Source organism: Alosa pseudoharengus, unplaced genomic scaffold (genome assembly GCF_046254945.1).
Source record: "Alosa pseudoharengus isolate Yale_2024_CS ecotype anadromous, Long Island Sound unplaced genomic scaffold, YU_APseudo_1.1 YU_APseudo_1.1_scf_11, whole genome shotgun sequence".
In the NCBI taxonomy this organism is placed as follows: Eukaryota; Metazoa; Chordata; class Actinopteri; order Clupeiformes; family Clupeidae; genus Alosa; species Alosa pseudoharengus.
Window position 1 is genome coordinate 7,849,084 of NW_027468576.1, and position 23,135 is coordinate 7,872,218.

The following is a 23,135-nucleotide window of genomic DNA, read 5'->3' on the forward strand; positions in this document are numbered from 1 at the left end:
ATGCAACACCTAAAACTTTCAAGTTCTGTTTGTATAAGTATATATACTCTTTTGATCCCGTGAGGGAAATTTGGTCTCTGCATTTATCCCAATCCGTAAATTAGTGAAACACAAACAGCACACAGTGAACACACTGTGAGGTGAAGCACACACTAACCCGGAGCAGTGAGCTGCCTGCTATAGCGGCGCTCGGGGAGAAGTGAGGGGTTAGGTGCCTTGCTCAAGGGCACTTCAGCCGTGGATGTGGGCATTTTTCCTACTGGTCGGGGATCGAACCGGCAACCCTTCGGTTACAAGCCCGAAGCCCTAACCAATATTTTAACGAACTGAAACGCTAGTATCAAACGCAAAGCGCAAGTAGCTTTGTGGGCGGATCTTGGGCACTGTTGCTATTTTACTGGCAGGATAAATGACTGTTGTGCCCGACGCAAATCTAAAATGGGGTGGTCTGAAGTAGTTACATCTCACATTCCCTTTAACAACAGGCGTGCTTGTTCCATAGCGGATTGCTACTATGATGGTGGATTTGCCAGGCGCAGCCAGGAGCGGTTCACAGCGCTATAAGGACTGTTCAGTTGGGAACAGTTTGCTATTGATTTTTCTTCTTGAGAAAATTTATAGACACAAATATATACTTTCCGATGTTTTGGGATCACTCTCACTGAATCACCAGGTTATGAATGCATGGTGATATTTTTGCAATGTAATCTAACATTACCTCACTCTTCCTTCAGATAAGTTCTCCTCTCCCGTGCTGCTGCTGGGGCATTTTAAATGGCATCGGCATGCAGTTCAACGTCACATCTCCTTAAGTCCTGTAATATTTCCTAATTTATGTCATCAACACATCCGTGATTCGTGGAAATGTGTACGCTAGATGCCTATATGCCTATTTTTTCACATCTTAATGGACACCACAATTACTTCCCTCGTGTGGTAATATTTTTCCTTGTAATTACACTGTATGTATGATTTGCAGAATGGGAACCACTGTGTCGTATAGATGAGAGGAGCAAAGTGTGCGTTGTGCAGCACAGGCGGCCAAGCAAGCATGCCTGCAGGTGTAAGCTACTATGGCTGTTCCATACCATCAGGCAACTCAACAACGAGAAACAATTTCCTTTGTGTGTATTCACACCAAGTTGACCTAACTTTCCAACTCTGCACAGTATCCCATTAACTGCATGATAGTAGGCTATTTACAATATTTTCTGTAAAGTAGAGTTTGTAAACACTTTATCATCAACTTAATGCACACACAACTTTTGTTTGAGCAGGAGAGAGAATAACAATGCATGGACGCAGCCAAGGCCACTTGCTGCTCTCTTTTACTATCTGGTTGCTGGTTATCAGCACATAATAAGCTGATTTAAGCTAATTCACTAACTCAAGACTTCAAGGCCATCATGGATATAAAACGTTTTTTGAAAACAACGAAAGGATGGAGGGAACATAGCAAAGCTTGGAGTTATTTCAGATGGGCAACAACAAGGTAGGCAAAACTGTGGTGCTTGTCAAAACCTTAGCGCAGCTGGAATAATGCTAAGGCTGATGCTAAAGCGCACACAATGTTAAAGCCATACACAACAATGAATTGGAACAAAACTAAAGGTAACTTTAGCCTTTATAGCGCTGTATAAAGTTGTCCAAATTAATAAGTCGTAATTAGGCGTTGTTGTTGTAAAGATATTGCATGTAGATGTTGTACTGTATAGGCTAATTTTTAGGTGACCAATGCACAAACAAAACCGGGAAACGGACAAATATTATCAAGGCTTTGAATGTTTCCGTGTGTGCACGGGGGTGTCTGTAGATCAGTGTGCATAGCATTAATTTCTGAATTTGAATTTGCACCACTGAATTTGCGCCACTGACTTTAGACCAGGATGTTGGTCTGTGGCAGAATTGTTTTCTGAAACTGCAAAATATAGATAACAGGGAACGTTTGCGCTGGAACATGCCCCCTCTTTTCGCTGAACCACCCCCGTGGGCGCAATTGCATTACCTAATTTACGTACGTGTACCTGTGGAGGGAAAATTCCAATATGCGCTGAATGCAAAATAGAAAAGACAAAAAAAAACGCCAGTATACAAAGTCAATTGCACTGGAGTGCACGATAGAGCCCCATACAGTATGTAAACATGTGATTGCAATGTCTCTTTACATGTACTGTATGTGAACATGTGATTGCAATGTCTCTTTACATGTACTGTATGTAAACATGTCATTGCAATGTCTCTTTACATGTACTGTATGTGAACATGTCATTGCAATGTCTCTTTACATGTACTGTATGTGAACATGTCATTGCAATGTCTCTTTACATGTACTGTATGTGAACATGTCATTGCAATGTCTCTTTACATGTACTGTATGTGAACAATTCTTCAAGGTAATGGATGTCAAGTAAAAGAAGAAAAAGTGCTATAACTGTTGAAAATAGAAAGTGGCCATAGTTCTACACCTAAAAGGGTCAGAAGCCTAAACAATCATAAGGATAGATAAAAAAAGTAGAGGGGGAGGCCAATAGGACACACAACGCCAAATGTGGTGTGTATCTAAACTCTGTAACTATACAGTCTGCTCTAAAAGCACAACAAATAGCATGGTCACATATTTATAAGGCAAAACTCTTGAATGCTAAAATGGTTCAGACACAGGTGTTGGGAGAAGATAAGAGGGGTCCTGTCTTGAGCTTTTAAGGATTCTTTCTTGGGGAAAACATATAAAGACTGTACATATTTCTCAGTGCACCTCTATCAATCACCATTTGTGGATGGTGGGCTTGGTGTGGAGAGGAGCTTGTCATTTCAGTTACTGTCAAGGAAAAAACTAAAAGAAAAGAGACAGAAAGAGACAGAATGACACTTTGTTGACAGCCACCTGAAGATTAAGGCCAAAGGTTAGGGAACCCCACCTGGGAGTTGTTGTCACCTTTACCTTGAAAATGAATCTTTGACATGACTTCCCCAATCCAGTGCAATAGCTACCTGGAAAAACTACAGTATGGTTGAAAAAAAAGAATGTTTTTCCTTTGTTCCCCTACAAAAAGATAGAGTGTTTCCGATTAACTAACAGCTGGGGTTGCAGTAATCAAATGTGTTGGTATGTGGTTGGATTTCAAACAGTGATGACTTGCCCCAATTCCATTTAGCCTTATTAGCCGCTGTCTCATCATGCTGTAAAAACTGTATAGTGTTGTCATAGGAAGCATGTGAAATCAAAAAAGCTGTCACAAATAATGCATGCTGTAATTCCCACCAAATGGAGCTCTTGCCTTCTTTTGTCACTTTGTTAAACTATCTATAGTTGTCCATTAGAGTTGCCCCAGAGCTACAAAAGGCAGTCTGTGTACTTCACCATGACCATTTACGATAATTATCCTATTTGGAATTTGCCTGTGATTCTGTCCATTCTGAGACATGATTACCACAAATTTCCAGCCAAACACATGGAAATTGTCATCACTGAGGCAAAGAATTTGACATTGGAAAAAAAACCCCAGATAAAATCAAGACCAGATACCTCCACAACATAACCAGACACATAAACCCAGTGACAAACCTCAGGCTTGACCATTTTGACCAATTTCCTCATGCATTTAAAATTTTGATTTGCTAAGATGATTGATTAGATGAGTTTATTATTTATTACATAAATGAGCATTTGTAGAAATGTTATGATAAATGCCAATGGCAATGGTAAATATTGCCATTTTGACATCTGATCCTAAAGCTGTTCAACCCCTGCCTTGAAAAGGCAAATGTACATTTTTAATTTCCATAACACAGTAGATAGAAACAGCCTCGCATTTTGTTTAGTCAAATTGTCACGAATGGCCTTTAAACATGCAAATGAGTTGAATGGAAACTTAGCTTATGCCACCACTCCATGACTGATAAGTAGGCAATGCATTACAAATACAATTATGAAATTACCTTTAATGAAATAACAAAACACACAAATCACAATGATACATCCAAAAGGTTCCAATACTTGCACACTTATCAAGACACCTTCAAATTCCTACATAGCCAAGGACAATCCTTATTAGGGCACTGACAGGTGTAGCTCAACGCTCACAGTAATAGGGGAGACCGTGACTCTGTGTGTGTGTGAGCCTCATTACTACCAAGAAGACAGCAGCAACAGGCTCAGCTAGAGGGCATTCTCCTCTTGTTTTCCACACACATACACACACAAGGTTCCTCTTTCTCCTACACCTACACAGATAACATCAAGTTATGGTGCAAATTATAACTCCCCCCCCCCCCCCCCCCCCCCCCCACCACACACACACACACACACATACTGCTATGCGCCACACCTGAGTGAGTGTGCCCTTCAAGAGCAATGGGTAAAAAATGCATTGCAGAGGACCATGCTTGGGCCTTGAGAGGAAATGGGGTGAAATGACCCACATTTCAATTCTAGAGACTGATTTAAAAAAAGGCTAGCTTAATAAATAATAAATAGATCATCTTGAATCGGTTCCATTCTTTTATCAGGATCCCTTTTTTTCAAGGCTTAAAGCTAAAAGCTACCATCTTAAGAGCCTCTTATATTTCTTTTCTCCTCTTGAGACATAGCATGTTTTGGGGTGAAAGGGTATTGTTCAGTCTAGCATGATATTTCCTGCCACAAATGAAGAATAAAAATTCACGCTGTAAATTATTCATAAAGGCTCTTCGAATCAATCAGTCAATGTAAAGTCTAAAAAGATCTTGTGCGTGCAGACACACACACGCAGACACTCACAATTTGTCACTTTTTTTGAGTACCAGGTGAGAGAGGATAAGAGAAGGTAAAAATCTTTCTGATAGATAACTGTCTGTTTCACTGCATACTGTGGCAGAGACAATCAGAACAAAACAAAGCAATGCCACTCACTCAAGGACAAGGTTGAAATACCAAAAGAGAAGGTCAGAATGAAGAACGGAAAACATTTACAGGAAATTGAGAATTTGGCTATCCAAACCAGCAGCTATCATAACTTTGCAGGATATACACTCTTGTCCACCATTCATTGTCCACCAGGGTATCAGAGTGAGCTTGAACACACCCAATTGGCAATTGGCATAATCTAAAATCAGAGCTGATTCATTTTCATGACATCAGTTTTGTTCCAACAAAACATAAAATGTATACGTTTGACTTTTGATCAGATAAGTCTATGTTGTGTACAATAGAGAAGCACACGTGTTTGAACTACCTCACTAATGCAAAATGTCTGATTAATGACTATTATCACCTGGAACATTTGTATTTCCATTAATTGTACAAGTTCTGATGACAAGGTTCCAATTGCAGAATTAAAACGAGCATAGCAGTGCCCCAAAGAACAGATGCAATTAGAGATCTCGAGAGGAAATCAGTCAGTGGGGATAATTGCAGGGTGAGAAAGGCTTTTGTAGATGAACGTCAATGAGCTCAACAAACACAGCAGTCTGGAAAGCAACACTCCATGGGAAAAAGAAAGCAAAGCCCACAGAGGCTGGCCCATTTGTGCATTTCAGACACTTGGTTCTCTCTCATATTCCCATCTATACAGAAAAATATGAAATGATGCGACAAGGACCTTGGCAAACATGGAAATAAGTGTTTTCTTCTTTAACAAAAAAATAAAAAAGGTCAAGTTTGGCCACACATTATACAGTATTTGTGCAGGTCAAACCAGTGTCCCTCAACCTCACAGTAGCCTGTAATATGACACTTTGAACACATGCAGAGACGGACCAGAGCTACTCAAACGATTCCTCAGGAAAGGTAAGTTAAAAGGCACCGCTTCAGGGAGTGTGCTATAAGGAGCATTCCATTGCAAAGTGGAATAGAAGTAGCCTGGCTCTACCCTCCTACGTACAGTACTTTCCCGTTAATTTTAATTTCCCTTCAGTACGTCGTCTGGGTCTGCGGTATATTCGCAGGTTTTCTCCGGCCAATCTTTACCTGTCCAATCAGCGTGGCTGAGAACGATGGCAATGAGGTTGTGCAAAGACGAAACCGAAACTTATTGTGATAAGTAGCAACGCCTGCAAATGTCAAAAATGCAGTTGGAAATATGCAGACATTTATTTTCAGCAAAGGTAGACCCACATGCATTGTTTCCTGACTGTTGATGCTGTTTATTGTCAGTTTGTAAAGTCTAGGCAAAGTAGGAAGTAACGTTAGGGATCTCTGATCAATATGATTGGTAAGGCTGGACCAACAATTTCAAAGTTATGATGCAAGTGTTGCAAACGTTTCCCTTTTGAGAATTGCCAGACTCTCTTAACTTGGTGGATATTTCCAGGCTACAATAAAAGCCCCTCGCCCCCTAAGAGCACTGAGAAATCACATGGACACAAATAAATAAATAAGCTGGATGGCTGTATGAAGTAAAGATCACAAGAGAAAGAGGGAAGGAATCTATTTAGAGTCTCCTCTTCTTTTTCTTTGTCATTTGATCATGGAGGGTAATCAATTAGTTGGCGTCATGTCAAGGCTGTTTAATTAGACATCCGGAGATGAGCACAGCTTCAGCTGCTGGCATCATTAAAATCCCAACACCAGAGAAAGTGGGGTCTGGTGCAACAACAGTGCAGTGTGTGGTTGAGTCAGTGCCTAACCATGCTTCATTATTACGCATTTCCAACTGGCTCATGCCAAACTATTTGCAGTTTTTGTAAAAGCTAAGGATCAACCAATACATTTTTTTCAGGGCCAATATTATATGTGACATGAAGGAGGACGATAACCAATGAGTGCAAGGGTAGGCACGTATATATGAAACGGCGTCTGACGGAGAGAGGCAGGGCCCACTAAAAGGGACATCATGGAAGAGCCCCAGAAGCCGTTCTGCACTATCCTGCGCTTCCAATATGCACATCCATCAAGTCTATTTTTGACAGATGTCACTTCTGGGATGCTTCTGAAAGCAATTGAATCAGCCAATCAAGTAGAGCTTTCCTTAAGAATATTCATACCATTAATGAGACATAAAGATTTAAACTTATCACAGATTGAACTGATGACACGCCAGTGTGTCTCAACAGCAAGATTGGGATTATAAATCTGCCCAAAAAAACAAAGTACAAAGAGGATGGAGAAGACTATTCTGTAACCGTATAACCTTTTCTTTTGTGACAAGACACTATGTTATATGAATGCTATTCTGTTTAAGTTTTGTTGCTCCTTTACATGGAGGACAGGCCAATTATGAGATACAGTTTAACAATACCGTGATAATACAGATAATCATGATTATTTTGATCACTATAATTGTGATGTTACATTTTCATACCGTTACATCTCTAGAGTACTAATACTTTAAACATGTGTGTGTGCACGTGCATTAAATGAATCAGAGGCTGACATTAGTGCATATCATGACACTTGTATGAGACAGGTAACCCTAAATTACTTGATGTGTGATAGCAGCACATTGGGCATTTGAGTCATTTGTACAGTTTCACTATTTCACGAACAGGGGATATCAACAATGATTGTTCATTAAAATATCTTCAAGCAACTCCCGGACATCTATAGTCAGCAAACAACCTCTGTATATGCATTCATGAGGTTTCCAAGGGATTTAGTGGGCATGGTGGGCAGACTAAATGAGAATCGGAGTATGCTCTCAGTTTGAGACACTGCATCCATTTGAGATGGGCTCTTCACATTAGGGGCTCTTCACATCCATATCTACTTAAACTGACATATTTAAATACTCTGCATGGAGGGAGGCAAAAATAGAGCAATGTACGCAAGAGAGAGAGAGTGTGGCTGAGACAGATAGAGAAAGACGTGGACTCAGTGAGAAAGAGCATGAAGCGGAGATAGAAAGGCAAAAAGTCTAAAAGCAGCTTTGTGCTTATTTTATGAAACAGGATGATGCAGCTGTTCAAATATTCCTTTGGTTTTTCTTTTTCAAATCTCCTGGTAACTTCTCGCTTTTCCCACATTCCAACTCTATTACAGACTTGACAAATCCATTACAGATCCATGGAGACTTTAGTCTTCGTTGAAAAAAAGAGGATACATTATTTTTCTCTCTCTCTTCCACTTTTCTCAGGATAATCATAAATAAACCAGGTGCTGGAGCTGGCATTTGAGAAGTGTAACACTACAGACCCTTGCGAGAGGAATCGAATTTAGCCATAATACCAGCACAAGAATAGTTCACCCCACTTATTTTGAACCCAAAGACATATCTCATCCGACTCCCAGGGTTGTCATGATAACTCCCACTTCCTGAATGACACTTTCTCCTCCGTGTTTGATCCCTAGCAGCCAACCCGAGCAGGAAATGCAGGGTGACATGGTGTGAATTAAGTCTGGGTGTTCCATGCAAGCTGCATCCACTGCTTTGCCACGCTGTGCTGTTCTGAACACACAAAAATATGATCCCTAACTGGGAATGACATATAGTAAAGGAACAAAGCACTGCCGGGATAGTGAGTGAATGCGCTCTGACTGAAAAATAAGTGTAAATAAATAAATAAAGGAGAGAGTGAATGAATAAATAAGGTAAGGAGTGACAGGTAGAAAATTGAGATTTCCATCTAACTCTCATAAAACTCTGGTGCCAACCACTGAGTTTCTAAAAGGCAAAAGGCAATCTCTGCATACTTTTTTTTCATGCAAAATTACCTGCCAAAATGCATCTGGTGAGAAACTCCAGAAAGAGTTGGGGCGTGAGGTGGTGGTGGGGGGGGGGGGTGGAGGCTGTCACTTTTTCTTGCACTAAAGTGTATACAGAGACAGTATCTTTCAGTCTGCTCTATCTAATGTGCACGATGACAGCTAGTTGCAGGTGCTGATGAGGCAGAATCCCTATAAGGTATCTGTCTGCCTTTGTGAAGGGGCTTAGCTTATCAATGCCTCAATGATAATGAACAAGGCAATCTGGACTTATAACAAAGGCCAGTGCAGTGAAGTACCAGGGTCTCAGAACTACAGGTTTCACTTTTGTGACTCTAAAAAAACACCACCGATCACATTTCAAAAGGGAAAAAAATGGATGAACAAGAGTGAGCAAGAACAAGTGATAGGCTCACTGGAAAGTTGATTTGATTTTTGAGTGAGGAAAAAAAACTAAGCACATAGAAGGGGCTGGCACAGACGGAGCTAGATCATTAATCCTCTAATGTAAGATTTGCTCCACAGGGGAGTTACCGTTAAAATCCCCTCCTACTGATGGGACAAAAAAGAACCATCGATGAAGGTAGATATGGCTTTTTCAACAGACATAATCCACATCTACAAAACAGCATACATGCAACATACTGTATATCATAATGTCACACAATATTGTCATGGCCATTATAACTTATTCTTTTCCTTTACACATGTACACCTTACAAGGAAAGTGAATTTCATTCAGAAACTGATTAAGCATTCACCTTTGACCTGTCAGCTAAAGTATTTAAAAAAAACAGCCACATGTGCTTTGTCAATCTAACAAGTGTAGACAAGGTGACTTGGCTTCTAAATACCTAAGTAGGAAAATATGTGCACCTCTGTCTCTATTGTCCACCTATGAGATTAGGAGAGCTGAATTAATGAGCTACCTGTAAGGAATGCAAATATGAGAAACGCCACGTGCCTCAGAGTAAAGAACAGCCTTGTTACAAGTTACACACACCACACCAGCACAACGAGAACAAGAAGAGCTGTGACAGCACTCATCAAATAATTCCCACTTGGATGAGTGTGTGTGTCTGAGTGTGTATGTGTGTGTGTGTGTGTGTGTGTGTGTGTGTGTGTGTGTGTGTGTGTGTGTGTGTGTTGCATGGAGGTATGGATGACATAGGATTATAAAGAATGATGAGTATTCTAATGTCTGGATTAGTAAGAAGTAAATACATGGCTGAATGAAATGAACCCCTCTTGCAAATGATGCCCCAATCTATGGAAAATATGCCTGGTGTATTTTATTCTTCTTCTATCGTATTGTATTATATGGGAAGTATGTCACTGAGCTGTACTGTAATGCTCTTAATTGAGTGCAATACACATATCATATAACACATATCCTGTGTTCTAAGTCAGAGAACATGACCTGTGCAGGGAACACTTAGGAACACAGAATACAACTAGAATATACCCCGATAGCAACAAGAAAGAGAACAAACAGTAGTTCTACTACCATGGAAAAAAAAAAAAAATTGTTGACTCAAGGCACATTCTACACGTGTCTTAGTGCAAGCACTGAAACACCAGAGGGTAAAAATAGAAGAAAAAAAAACCTAAATGGTATGATGTCCAGCACTCAAACACAGCTTAAACAACTGAAACACCAACACAATGTAGTTGTGCAATTTGCACACACTAAACAGACTTAAGAGATCTCACAAGCTGAAAATGTTTTTGTCCCCCATACAAAACAATAATCTTACTTCTTAAGTGATATCCCTCTGTAGATACTGACGATACAGTGAAAATACACCGAGAGTGAGCAACCAGTGCTGCTACAGCAACTTGCTAATCTAGACCCTCTTCTCTTTCCTGAAATGAGTCAGACAGAGGGGGCAGCCACCTTGGCAAGACTATCAGAAAGAGAGAACGGCTCCTGTCACACTGGTACATACTGATAGAATGAAGAAATCCTACTGCAACAGGAGTCAGAGAGCAAATAAACTGCAGCAGCTTAAGTCCCTCATTAACGAGGAAATGTGAGGCAACACAAAAATTTACCTCGCTGGGCTGGATGAGTCTGGAAATCTCGAATGTCTCCCATTGTCAGGTCCCTACTCCTCTAGAGTCAACTCGCAGGAGAATCAGATATTCAATAGGTTCCCATGAATTCACTGGCTCCCTTCAGCTGTGCTGTAATACAAGCCTGCAACTCATGTAAAGAAATTAGCACAAGCTGCTTCCTGGCTCACCTTCACTCAACTAACCTGTTCTCCTATTGATTGACATCACTTCCTCTTGTACCTGTTCCGTGTGCCTATGTGAGTATGTGTGTGCAAGCATGTTACACCTGTTGAAACTGGACACACAGGAAATGTAAGTCCTTTCACTCGAGGAGCCGGCTGCATTCTCTCTCTTTCTCTTTCTCTTTCTATCTCTCTCTCTCTCAAAAAAAAAAATGCAACTATATATTTCTTTGTCTGTGCTTCAACTGATCCACCCCATTTCATTATATCAGTAACTTAGTAAACCTAGGGAGACCGGAGAATATATGCTGCACTAACAGCTACTGCATCCTCACCATACAGGCCTTTGACATAAAATTATATTTTATGGTTAGTGCGAAGTTTAAAAACACCAACAAGCACCAACAAATCACAAACAAAGTTCTGTGTATCACTTATAAGATACATCCTCTGTTCATCATGTTTACAGATTGACACAAGGACCTTGAACTTCACGTGAACACTCTTAGAATAATACATCTGCACTTCATTCATCTTTCCATGCCACCAAGGTATGTAAGATAAGGTAAGGTAAGCCTGTAACAGAGAGAAAAATGTGGGTATTGCATCATCAGTGAAGTTACAAAGAAGAAAAGAATGCCACATTTTCACTGGCTCTGACTGGGAATAGTGTCACTACTTATAGAAAATACTAATACTATGTTTATATGAAATGCTAAATTCGTCATTGCATAATAGACGCCTGAAAGAAAGCATTTTTGCAATGTTCTTAAAATACAAAAACACACACAAATAAAGTATTTTGACAAAATACAAAGCCATTTTCTTCAATCCAATATAATACAAATGACAAAATACAATTTTGTATTTGAAATACGGATTTTAACATGGAACAGAAATAATCCTGATCCCTGGATCCGAGAGGGAGGCCTGTGTGCATGAAGCGCATGATCTCGCTTCCCAAATGAGGTTAGTGTAACGGAGTGTCACTACAGTTGAGTATGCACTCTGACTGCCATACCAACAAGTATTGTGGTCCAAAAGCAGGTTTAGTACCCAGGAGAGCAAGGTTCCAGGGGTGGGGTTTGTTACAGGGATGCACTAAAAATTTCAAAAGAGCAATTCTGTATAATTGTCTTGAACACTGCCACTCTTCCGTTTAATTCTGTTTAATACAACACCACACATGGTAAAAACTGGTATTACAATAGAGCCAGCCTGGTGCTAGTTGGTTATTATGCAAATTTGTGGATTTGTGGGCAACATGTTTCTGCCATTACATCTAAATGGATGTTTATTTGCCTTCTGCTGCCTTTCTAGTTTGTCTGGGGGGGAAGGGGGGGGGGGACTACATCTATGCCTATTTTCAAGATCTTTATGAACCTTCTTTATCTGGACAAATGAAACAGTCATACCTACATTATTCAACACAAGAGGTTCTCACTAACCACTGGTTTGTTATTTCCCCTGTTAATTGCCTTCTTTCCCTCCTATCAACCACCTATCATAATTTTGCAGGGGCTTTCTGCTTCTGGACATGTTATTCTCATGGGCGTAGGTTTAGATGGGGACAATGGTGACTGTACCTATCAATATTTTGAGATGACAAAATTGTCTCCACCAATATTTTAGCGAACTCCTTTGTGCTATTTGATCCGATTCCGACCGCCAGCACGACAGTAAAAGAAACTCTGTCATTTGATTGGCTGAAACCGAAGGAGGGTTATCTGACACACACACAAACTAGATGTACCGCAGAGCGGTACAAAATATGACTGCCGCCCAGTCCAGCACATTTTTTCCACAAAAATAAGTCACGCTGAAAGGCTTGATTCTAACTGTCTCACTGAATTGCATTATGCACACTCAATTCTCACTAGTATCTGCTAGACAACAAGTATCAAAACATGATTAGTTCATAGATGTCACGAGTAAAATAAAAATTTTTACAACCCCACCCCCTTTTTGCCTGTTCATAATTCTGAGAAATTCTTGAATTGTGTGCATGTGTGCGTGTACATGTTTATGTTTATGTGTGTGGGGGTGGGTGGGTGGGTGTGTGTGTGTGTGTGTGTGTGTGTGCGCATGTGCTTGTGTGTGTGCCTGCGTATGTGCCTGTGTCTGTGCATGTGCATGCATGCGTACATATGTCTACTGTGTGAGTATGTGTCATACGTATGATTACTGTGAATGTATGTGTGTGCGTGTGTATCTCTTTATGCATTTATGCTTTATGTGTGCATATGGAATGGGTTAACATGGCCCCTGGAGGCAAACATACGCAAAAAATTGGTTATCCTAGGCCCTACGGTTTTCAAGATATTCACAGAAAACTCTGTTGGTGTACGGTCACTAAATGTACACATAAATTAATTTATTGTGTGCCCCCCCCATGAACGGAATTCCACGAAACTTGGCATGCATTCAGAGGGTGTCATAATGATCCTACACTTCCAATTTCGTTCAGTTTTGACCATGTTAGGTCACAGATACCTGCGATTACAACACCTCATTTTTACTTTTTTGTGTTTAACTAGGTGGCGCTATACATGAAATGAGTGGTTATGGAATGGGTTGACATGGCCCCTTGAGATCAACATACAAAAAAAAGGTGGTCCTCCTAAACCCTACGGTTCTCGAGATATTCACAGAAAACTGTGTCTGCCCTACCCTCCTTTCGGGGGGTCCAGTCCAGCGGGGGGCTACAGAGTAAAAACGAAAAACGATGGTTCCATGCTATCCATGTGGGGTTACATGCCCACCAAGTTTCGTGTACCCCGGTCTTTCAGTGTCCCGGGAATCCTTGACGGAAATTTGGCCATACGAAAAAGAAAAAAAAAGAAAAAAAAGAAAAAATCTGACTAAACCTATATGACCGCTTCGTTGCGCCGCGGTCATAATAAAATAAAATAAAAGCAACAACAGTAAGTTATCAGGGCTATCTGCCAATACATACCCCAAAAAAGACCAGGGTAAAACATTTAAATATTCCCTTTGCCCTTCAGCATGTACATTTTTGTCCTTTTCAGTGCTTTGTAAAAGAAAAGGGACATACGAAGATTTTTCATTACACAGAGTGTAAGTAGGCAAAATAAACTACACAAACTAGCAACTACAACTTGTAGCCTAACATGACCTTCAAATGCGGATTCTACTGTGGAAAGTAGTATTAACTGGTATATGATGGTATATGTTACCCAGGATATTTACCCAGGATATTGTTGCAGCTAAACCTAGCTTCTTTAATCTTTCAACCAAAAATAGGAGTCATGTTGATTTGGGGTTTGCAGTACGGAGAGTCGCATATAGCACAACAGAATAGAAGTCGCGCCATCATGATAGAATGCAACGTATGTTACTGACTGTTTACCTGAAGTTAAAATCTTGCAGTCGCAATAAACAGTGGATCTGAGACATTTTCCTGTTTCTACAGTATATTCTGTGTATGTAATATATTTGTGAGTGTAGCCTACACAATGGCAGAGAAATAAAAGAAAGACTATGGTGCCTTTCCAGAATCAGCACTATAAATGTAAAATGCAAACTACTGCTACTTTCCATATTGAAATGTAGCCTCTGTAGTTCCTGGAAAAATATCCAATATCAAATATTCAGTCATACAAAGTACAGTAGTTATAAACCAGGACCAAACAGTGAGGCCATGCTGGGCTGGGCTGTGTGCCCACCAAAGCTGAGACCAAACCTACACCCTTGGTTATTCTCATCTTTTGCACAAAATCATATATTTCAGGGGGGTCCTCCAGAATTGTGATGGCTGTGGACTATCTTAAGGAGCTGTCCGTGGGTGCCTGCCTTGCCTGCCCTGCTGCAATGGCCCTGTTTACAGAGAGCAGAATATGAAAATCTTCTAGCTGAACTTAAAAGTTTTTGGTTGTATATGTGACCAAAATGATTAGACTCTGGAGCCCTGGAATACAATGCTTTCTACATCCTGAAGTTTGTGAACTAAACAATGTCCCCAGAGGTCCTGTCCCAAGAACTGTGGTTAATGAGATTCCACGACATCTTAAGTTATGCTGAAGTGGCATTTTTCAGCCAAAGTGTACTGTATATGTGGTTGGACCAAGTTCAAATCAAAATACTGTGGAGCTTAGCAGCGGAAAAGCTCAGCAGCAGGAAATGTTCAATGATCAATTTGCAAACAGTAGAACATACTACAGCTAACAAAAACTAATCCAGTCCGAGAATATATATTTTTTTCATAATGTCTGATCAGGACAAAACTAACACTACTTCTTGTAAACCAGTTTCAGAACACAGGCTGCACTTTAACAGCTCTCTCAAGAGCTTTGTTCCCATGACACCTTGAGTGCTCCCTTTCTCAGTGAGTGACAGCATGTTTTCAGTCAGGTCACACATATTAACATGTCAGCTTAATCAATTATTTTGAACAGGACCAATTTGTTGGTCATAATGCATATAACGATGTTGTCATCTTTGCTGGTGTAAAACTGACTCAAATTGTATGTCATCTATGTCAGCTTATTGATTACATAGTCACACTGAAATTGGAAGGTTTAAACTGTACTGTTTCAATGCTTTCTGATTGCAATCTTTGCTAGACTTATAGTGATGACTATATCAACATTAACTTTCATGTAATTTAATTTCATGTACACTTTATTTCACTAAACAGCACACACTACATAAACTAATCATGCAAGTCCGCACCTTTGACTTAAAAAATCCTTCAATGTCCAACTGCTCCATACCAGAGCACTGACATGAATGACCTTGTATTAAATAAACAGACCCATCACACAAGGCTATGTCTCTCTGAAACAGACTTCTGTTTGAGCCCTGATTTAAAACCCCAAAGGACAGACAAATGCATTACCACACACATTCACACACCACACACACACACACTTTTTGAATTGCAAAGCTGCATACTGGTCAGGCATGGATGGGGCTGATTAGAGCACTACTCAAATATAGAAAGAATTTCACCTCCAGTACCCAAGCAGTCAAGTCTGCATTTGAAAGCAATATGAGAAAACGTTTGATGTGAAGAATGCAAACTGGTTCTTGCCTCACAAATAAACATACAAGAATGAGCAGTTTTAGCAAGTACATGCAGGTACCATGGTCAATATAACTTCATACTAATGAGCACACAAAGCTTTGTTCTTGTGAAACGCCTCATGAAACCTTTGTGACATGGAAGAGGCTTGTAGTTGGGAATTGGTGGCATGTGTCGGCTATGTATAATGAATTTTGCAGTCTTTCAATGTTCCTCCATCTCTTATTTAAAATGCAAGAAAAAGACACAACTCCAAGCAACCAAGTCACTGAATAAATTCCCACATCTCTTGACCACATTCAAATAAAAGGTTATCACTGGTGATGTGTAACTGTCAACAGAACTAAACTGAAACTTTGACAACCAAAGTCATCCTGTAAAATAAAAAAAATAAATGTATATTTCATTCAGTCTAAAAATATTTTGAGTGAGTCCGAGGATTCTTGGCAATTGTGCCAAAGCTTTTGTTCATAAATCTCCCCTGACGAGGATCTTGAGGGTCAGTGAATAGGAATGCAAAGGTCTCCAGTTACGGCCTATAGTTCCAGCATGAGAGCAGCCTGGCTCTGACACACAGGCTGGTTTCTTAAAGCTAAGATCCATGTGATAATGTCATACCACACTTCTCTCTTTTCTCTACAGGTTCCCCACTGTGTAATATTCCTTCATGAAAAACAAATCAATAACAGCTAAGAGGCAGAGTCCGGCAGCAGCTCTTTTATCACAATGAGATACTGAATACAGGTATTGAAAATAAAAAAGGATAGACAGAACGTACAAGATGGAACAAGTTGTATTTTTCCATCATATTCAGGCAAGACCAACTGAATATCATTGTTCTAAAATATATATTGTTAGATGCCATGGTATAATTCAGTCAACATAGAAACTTGTTTCTGTCATGACATGCCGTCATAATCTTGACAAATCCAATTTTCACAAAAATATCCTAAATCCAAAATATACAAATTCTGTTTCTGCCGTGTTTCTCTTTGCAATTTAGAGCTATTAAATTCAAGTCTGAATCATGATGTACCTTTTTTAGGACATATAGTGTTCACCCCAACTCTCAAGTGTAGCTTGGCTATTGTCAAGATGGGGTATTATTCAATGACAGAATTTTTGTGCAATTGAAATAATTATGTGGCGTAATTTTAAATGGTCTTTTCCAGTAAATGGTCTTTTCCCGCTTGATATTTAATGAAGAAGCTGGAAAGGTGAACAATTTAAAGTGGTCATGAAGTAGTTGGGATATGAGGTCTAACCCAGCACGAGTGTGTCAGATATACCAGGTAGATGTATGAGAGGTTCATAGGTGTGCAAAGGTGGGGGTGGCCTACTGGTTAGTGCTTCGGACTTGTAACCGGAGGGTTGCCGGTTCGAACCCCGACCAGTAGGCATGGCTGAAGTGCCCTTGAGCAAGGCACCTAACCCCACACTGTTCCCCGAGTGCCGCTGTTGTTGCAGGCAGCTCACTGCACCGGGATTAGTGTGTGCTTCACCTCACTGTGTGTTCACAGTGTGTTTCACTAATTCACGGATTGGGTTAAATGCAGAGACCAAATTTCCCTCACGGGATCAAAAGAGTATACATACTTATACTTACACATCTTTGAATTTAACTTAAAACATTACTTAATATCCCAGAGGTCATCCTGCCAGTCTCTAGTAATATTGTGCTCTAATCATGAGGATTTACAAAAGCTTCACTATATTAAGGGTGAAAAATGCTTACTGGTTCTAGTGTTATACTTGTCAATTCCAGAAAATTTGAGTGCCTGCTCGTCAGATTATAAGGGGCCAGTGACAACAATATATCATTCTGAAGCACAGTGTGTGGGCCTTCCCAAACATTCCAATTACTGTGTGGTAGCCGTCAGACACGTTATGACGTATACACCCAGAAATAATCTCTCAGTAGCTCCATTATAATTTGCATTTTAAGTGTGCCACAGAATTCAGTGAAGGGATGTCAATGATTATAACTAGAATGTGGTTAAATTATTTCTCAAAAAAGGATGATGTTTCTATACACCTACTAGAAAGTTCTATTTTTTTCTAAATTTCTGAATTTAACCTAAATATGTTGTCAAATAATTGGGTGATCTGGCCTGGAAATGACTTATCTGTATGACAGTCATTGCTTGAGATACATTTTATGTGTTCCCAATGCTGGATGAGTTTACAGGCTTTTTTCCTCAAGCAAGTAACCAATTTAGATGTATTTGGAGAGGCATTTAGGATATTGACACAACCTGGTCATTGCAATCGGGCATGGCTTATTTCAGTGAATTATCACATGAGAATACCAACAGATAAGTTATACTTTTTAGAATCTACTTACTTAGACTTTGGGATTGTGTCGTAAATTGCTAAGAATTGTGGGAATCACAGTAACGGCGGCTACTGTACAGATAGAAATCCAATGGGGTAGGCATGACTTACGTCAAATAGACCTCTATTTTTCACTACTGACAGGTTCAACATGTCGCAAATGTTGGCCAACATGGAAAGTTGGTAAGTAAGTTACAGCTTCGTAACATCAGTTGGCAAACTCATGTGAACTCAATGTTTCACAGTCCACAGAACAAAAGACAATCTACAGCATTTAAGTAAGGGATAATGCCCGACGAGGTGTCCATTATCAGAAATAACGCGGAGGCGTGAACCGTCCAATGCGAAGCGGAGGACGGTTGCTTCCGCGAAGTCCATTTATTTCTGATAATGGACGCATTGAAGGGCATTATCCCGTTAATACCATGGTCACTTACGAAATAAATAAATATGAAATCAATTATTAATACTAAATGAGTTTTAGAGCTAAAATCGTTAGTTTTTTCAGCTGTTTATCGCAACGCTGTGGAATGTTGATAAGTCACAGCTGAGCGGACTAACTCAGTCGTTGTCAAGCAACATCATAATAATTTTATAGGTGTAGTATATCACTTTTTAAACGACACCCGTTTCAACCTAGACCATGGTATAATGGTCTTTATTCTATTTAAGTAATACTCAGTTGCCTTCTTATACATTTCGTTGTTGTGAAGAAGCTCACATTTGCTTATATCACGGTCAATTTGTTTTCTCATCTCCTCTTGACGCTCACTACTTTCTCATTAGTAATCACTGTATCTTCCTTTAGTGTACCAGGAAAATGGCTGTTGCTACCCAAACGTGACGTAGTCGCCCGAACTCTATTGGTGTACCTGAAAAATTTATTTCGAGACAGAGAAACAACCATTTCTAGTTGAGCTGAATTCCTTTTGGGTCAACCTCTCTCAGTTTGTTTGAACAAGTGGACTTTATCCAACAGGTTTATGGTCATTTGATGCTTGGTACAGATAAGTGTAGACTTATGTACTGTATGATATATGTGTATATATGTGTGTGTGTGTGTGTGTGTGTGTGTGTGTGTGTGTGTGTGTGTGTGTGTGTGTGTGTGTTTTATGTATTACATGTACTGTATGTATTCTGCTTTTCACTATGTTGTTTGATTGCCAAAAGACAAATTCATATTTTATGTAAATCTCACGGACAATAAACTTTGCTCATCTTCTCACTAGAGCTGCTTTTTATACAGCTAAACATTCTGTAATCACTTGTTCATATAGCACAAACTGGGGCTGGCACTTATTCCAAATATGTTAATGTGATCAAACAAATACATACTGTAATAAACTGATTTGAATGTAACCCACTTTGAGCACATACGTGTACATTCACAAAAGTTTTTTTTGTGATTTAAGAAGTCGCCTATGTTCTCATACATTTGCACACTCAGTGGCAACTGTACTATCAAAAAGGGCATGTCCTTCCAAAATAACCACTTAGTTTACCACTTAAGTGTAGAGAAATTTTATAAAAATGACTGTAGTCAATACCTTGCCTCAGTCTTCTTACGAGTCTTTAGTCGTCAATTCAATGCCTGTTGTCCAGTAATACAGCTCCCATGAGACAATCCATTAGTAGGAATTTCCTGGGGAGAAACACCAGAGACAGGAAGAAGACAAAGGTAGGTCAGTAACTCTACAAACACAGGTTTTTAAGCCATAAAGATTTTACAAGGAAGCAGGTCATTGCTGTATTGCTTTATACTTTAAAAACCATAAAAGGACCATTGGTCTAAAAAAAAATAATAAATAAATAAAATAAAAACATGAGCAAGCTATCTACCTAAAAGGTATGCAAAGCATTGCAAAAACCACCAGAACCTAATTTGTACTGCTAGAAGCTTGCTTAAATGCTAGCTAATGTCTTTGGGCAATATAGTCAGCAATGTCACTGTTTTATTCAATATAAAGATGTTGACTGCAGATCTTAAGCCTGCCCACGGCCCACCTATGTTATGAAATCATAGAAACTCTTCCTTTGCAGTTGCTGTAATGGGCTTTACTGAAACATTTCAAGTCAAGTACAAAACATACACAGCTAGCTGATCCTCAGGCAAACTTGCCTGCACCTACGTATCCTTTGAAATAAAGTTATGGTTGCTCTCTGAGAAAGACAAGGGTGATACAGCAAGGAAAAGAAATAAAAGATAGTCTGTCACCCAAGTCCCTTTTCTCTTCATCTTCAGCACATACACCCTCTCTCACACAGCCCCACTGAGTTAGGTGGCCATGTCAGCTGCATCAAAACCAATATCAAAACCTTATGAATTAATTACTTCTGGGAGTCTTTCCTTCATAATGAGCTTCTCGGGGAATTCAAGGATTTAAAAATTAAAATGCTATCAGGTCTTCGATGCAACTAATGGCAATATTCGCATCACACTCCTTGAATACTGTATAATTCCTTTGTTACAAAGATGCACGCACTGCAAGCTTGTGACCATACATTACATACATTTTGCATCATATGTCCCTCAAGATTTACAAGTATCCTAATAGATGTGGAAGTTCTATACTAAACAATATGACATGTCCAACATGGCTCCTAGGGCATACAAACATAGTATCTCAAAGGTGCATGGGATCATGACATCTACTATGATTTTGCTAATGCTATTCAAAAGGGCATAGAATTAGATGAGAAATTAAATTTTAAATTCTTTTTAATTTGTCTTTCCTTCCCCTCTGATGCTGACTGCTAGCTAAAGCACCCATCAACTTCTTTTCTATGCCTCCCACAAGGCCAGACTTTTATAGAGAGAGTAGAAAAAGTCACAAGGAGACCAGGAACTGCAAAAAGTAGAAATGGTGTCTAATTACACCATTCAGGGTTCCTCTTTGCTATGACAAATTTTGGGTTTATTTACCGAGATGCACAAATCACTATGAATAATGGATTATTAAAATTGATCATTAATCTATTTAGTTTGCTCCCTTTATTACTTGTCCAAACAGCATCCACATGACTGCAGAAGATGAAGTTTGACAGTACTGCCTGCTTTCCAGATACGGGTAACAATGTATTGTATATCACAGTAGTTGTGACAGTACTGTCTCTAAATGACACATTTCATGGATGCATACTTTTCACAAGGGGAAATTCAAATCCTACTGAAGGTTGTTCCGGTATCACAGGGTACAGTAGACACATCACGTCTAGAGCAGTGGTTCTCAACTGGTGTGGCTTTGGGACCCACAATTTCCCATGTTCATAAAGTCGCGATCCATATATATATTTTATATATGGATATGGTGAGCTACATGGTAAGACAAGCGAAGTGCCTGTAGGCCTACTTGTTTGAAACATGCGGATGTTTGGCATTATCCTACATTTGTGAAGTCTTCAACACTTGATGTCACATTTCAAAGTAATCGACAGGTATGACTTTGACAGGGGTGCCTTGTTTCCATGTGGCATTTTAGTTTTGATGGTTTCATGCTCTCATGTGCCAGCCATCTACTGCACACCACACAATGGGGTTTCTGTCCTATTTTGTCCTCAGTTTAAGTGAATACATATCCGAGCCTACTGTAGGCTACTTCAATATTCAGAGTAGCAGCCTACTTGCGTTTACCACTAAAATGATGTCTAACGTGACCTGTCACATAAACATTGTCTATGTCATGGCAATGACTGATATGTAGGCTATGAATAAAGTTTATCAAAATAAAGGTCCAATATTAGATCTGATAAGGTAGCATTTTAAATTGGCAATTTTTTTCTTTATTTTTAACCACAAGCTGTGCGACCCACCCAGAATGGTTCCGCGACCGACTTTTGGGTCCCGACCCACCAAGAAACACTGGTCTAGAGCTTGTCCAGTATCATTAGCCAATATAGGCTATTTGTTTTGTGGACTGCAAATCTCAACTGGCCACTGCACCGTATACAACAAAGTTTATCATGGTGGGAGTCATAATGTGAATTATACAGTTAGAACAGTTAGATCCGGGCAAACTATTAATTAGTTTCGAAATGGACGAGAGTAAGTTTTTATCGTTAGTAATCACTCCACATATTAAGGTTTTGCACCTACGTCATAATGTCACATCACCATTTGTTTACAACTAGAGTGGTAGGCAGAGTGGTAGGTAGCCTACAGCAGTCGGGATGCATAGGCTACACATAGTTACAATAGTTCCAAATAGCATCAAAATTGAAATATTAATATCAACTATTAACCAAGATATGTCAACCACTTGTATAGGCCCTAACAGTTAAATTATCCAACACAAACATTCCATTCATTCAAAGTAAGAGAGCAGCAATTTCCTAACATCACATTTGAGTGAGAAAATTGAGTAAATAAAGAGTAGGTTAATGTTCAATTTAATATGACACATATAGACAAGTACGTAGCCTAGGGTATACAAGTTACTGCACAAGCCTCTCACTGAACTTGAATCTCTCTGGTGTTGCGTTGCTTGGCAAGATTAGAACTATTTTTGTGGGCCGATGATGAACAAACAAAAATCTAAATAAACAATAGGAAACACAATTTTGTAGGGTACTGTAAGCGTACCCATTAAGCCCACCAAAATCTGAGTTCAGTTATTTTTCATACACACTGACATAGTTTATTAACATAATCATTTGTTAATATGTAAGATTAATCTCTGATTCCAAAATACATTAATTTATTTGTGTATATTTTAGCATATAAAATACATATATTTTATAAATAAAGTCACCCTTAACACGATTTGCTCTCGGGTCCCCCTCTGGTTGAGAAGCGCAACAATAAACAAACAAAATATGCGTCATAATGCATAACTCACATATAATATAAAGGGAATTCACCGACAACAGTCTGTAGAAAAAGATCTCCGAATTCCTGTAG

The 23,135-nt window shown here is 39.5% G+C and overlaps 1 protein-coding gene across 2 annotated transcripts in view; it reads right to left on the reverse strand.

Moving 5' to 3' along the window:
- The window catches only part of naaladl2 (N-acetylated alpha-linked acidic dipeptidase like 2), a 214,820-nt gene extending 203,952 nt beyond the window's left edge, over positions 1–10,868 (reverse strand). For both annotated transcript variants that reach the window (XM_076277894.1, XM_076277893.1), the window contains exon 1: positions 10,676–10,868. In XM_076277894.1, coding sequence (XP_076134009.1) covers positions 10,676–10,718 — 43 coding nt within the window. In that variant the 5' untranslated portion in view covers positions 10,719–10,868. The remainder of the gene's footprint in view (positions 1–10,675) is intronic.
- Between the last annotated feature and the right edge of the window lie 12,267 nt (positions 10,869–23,135).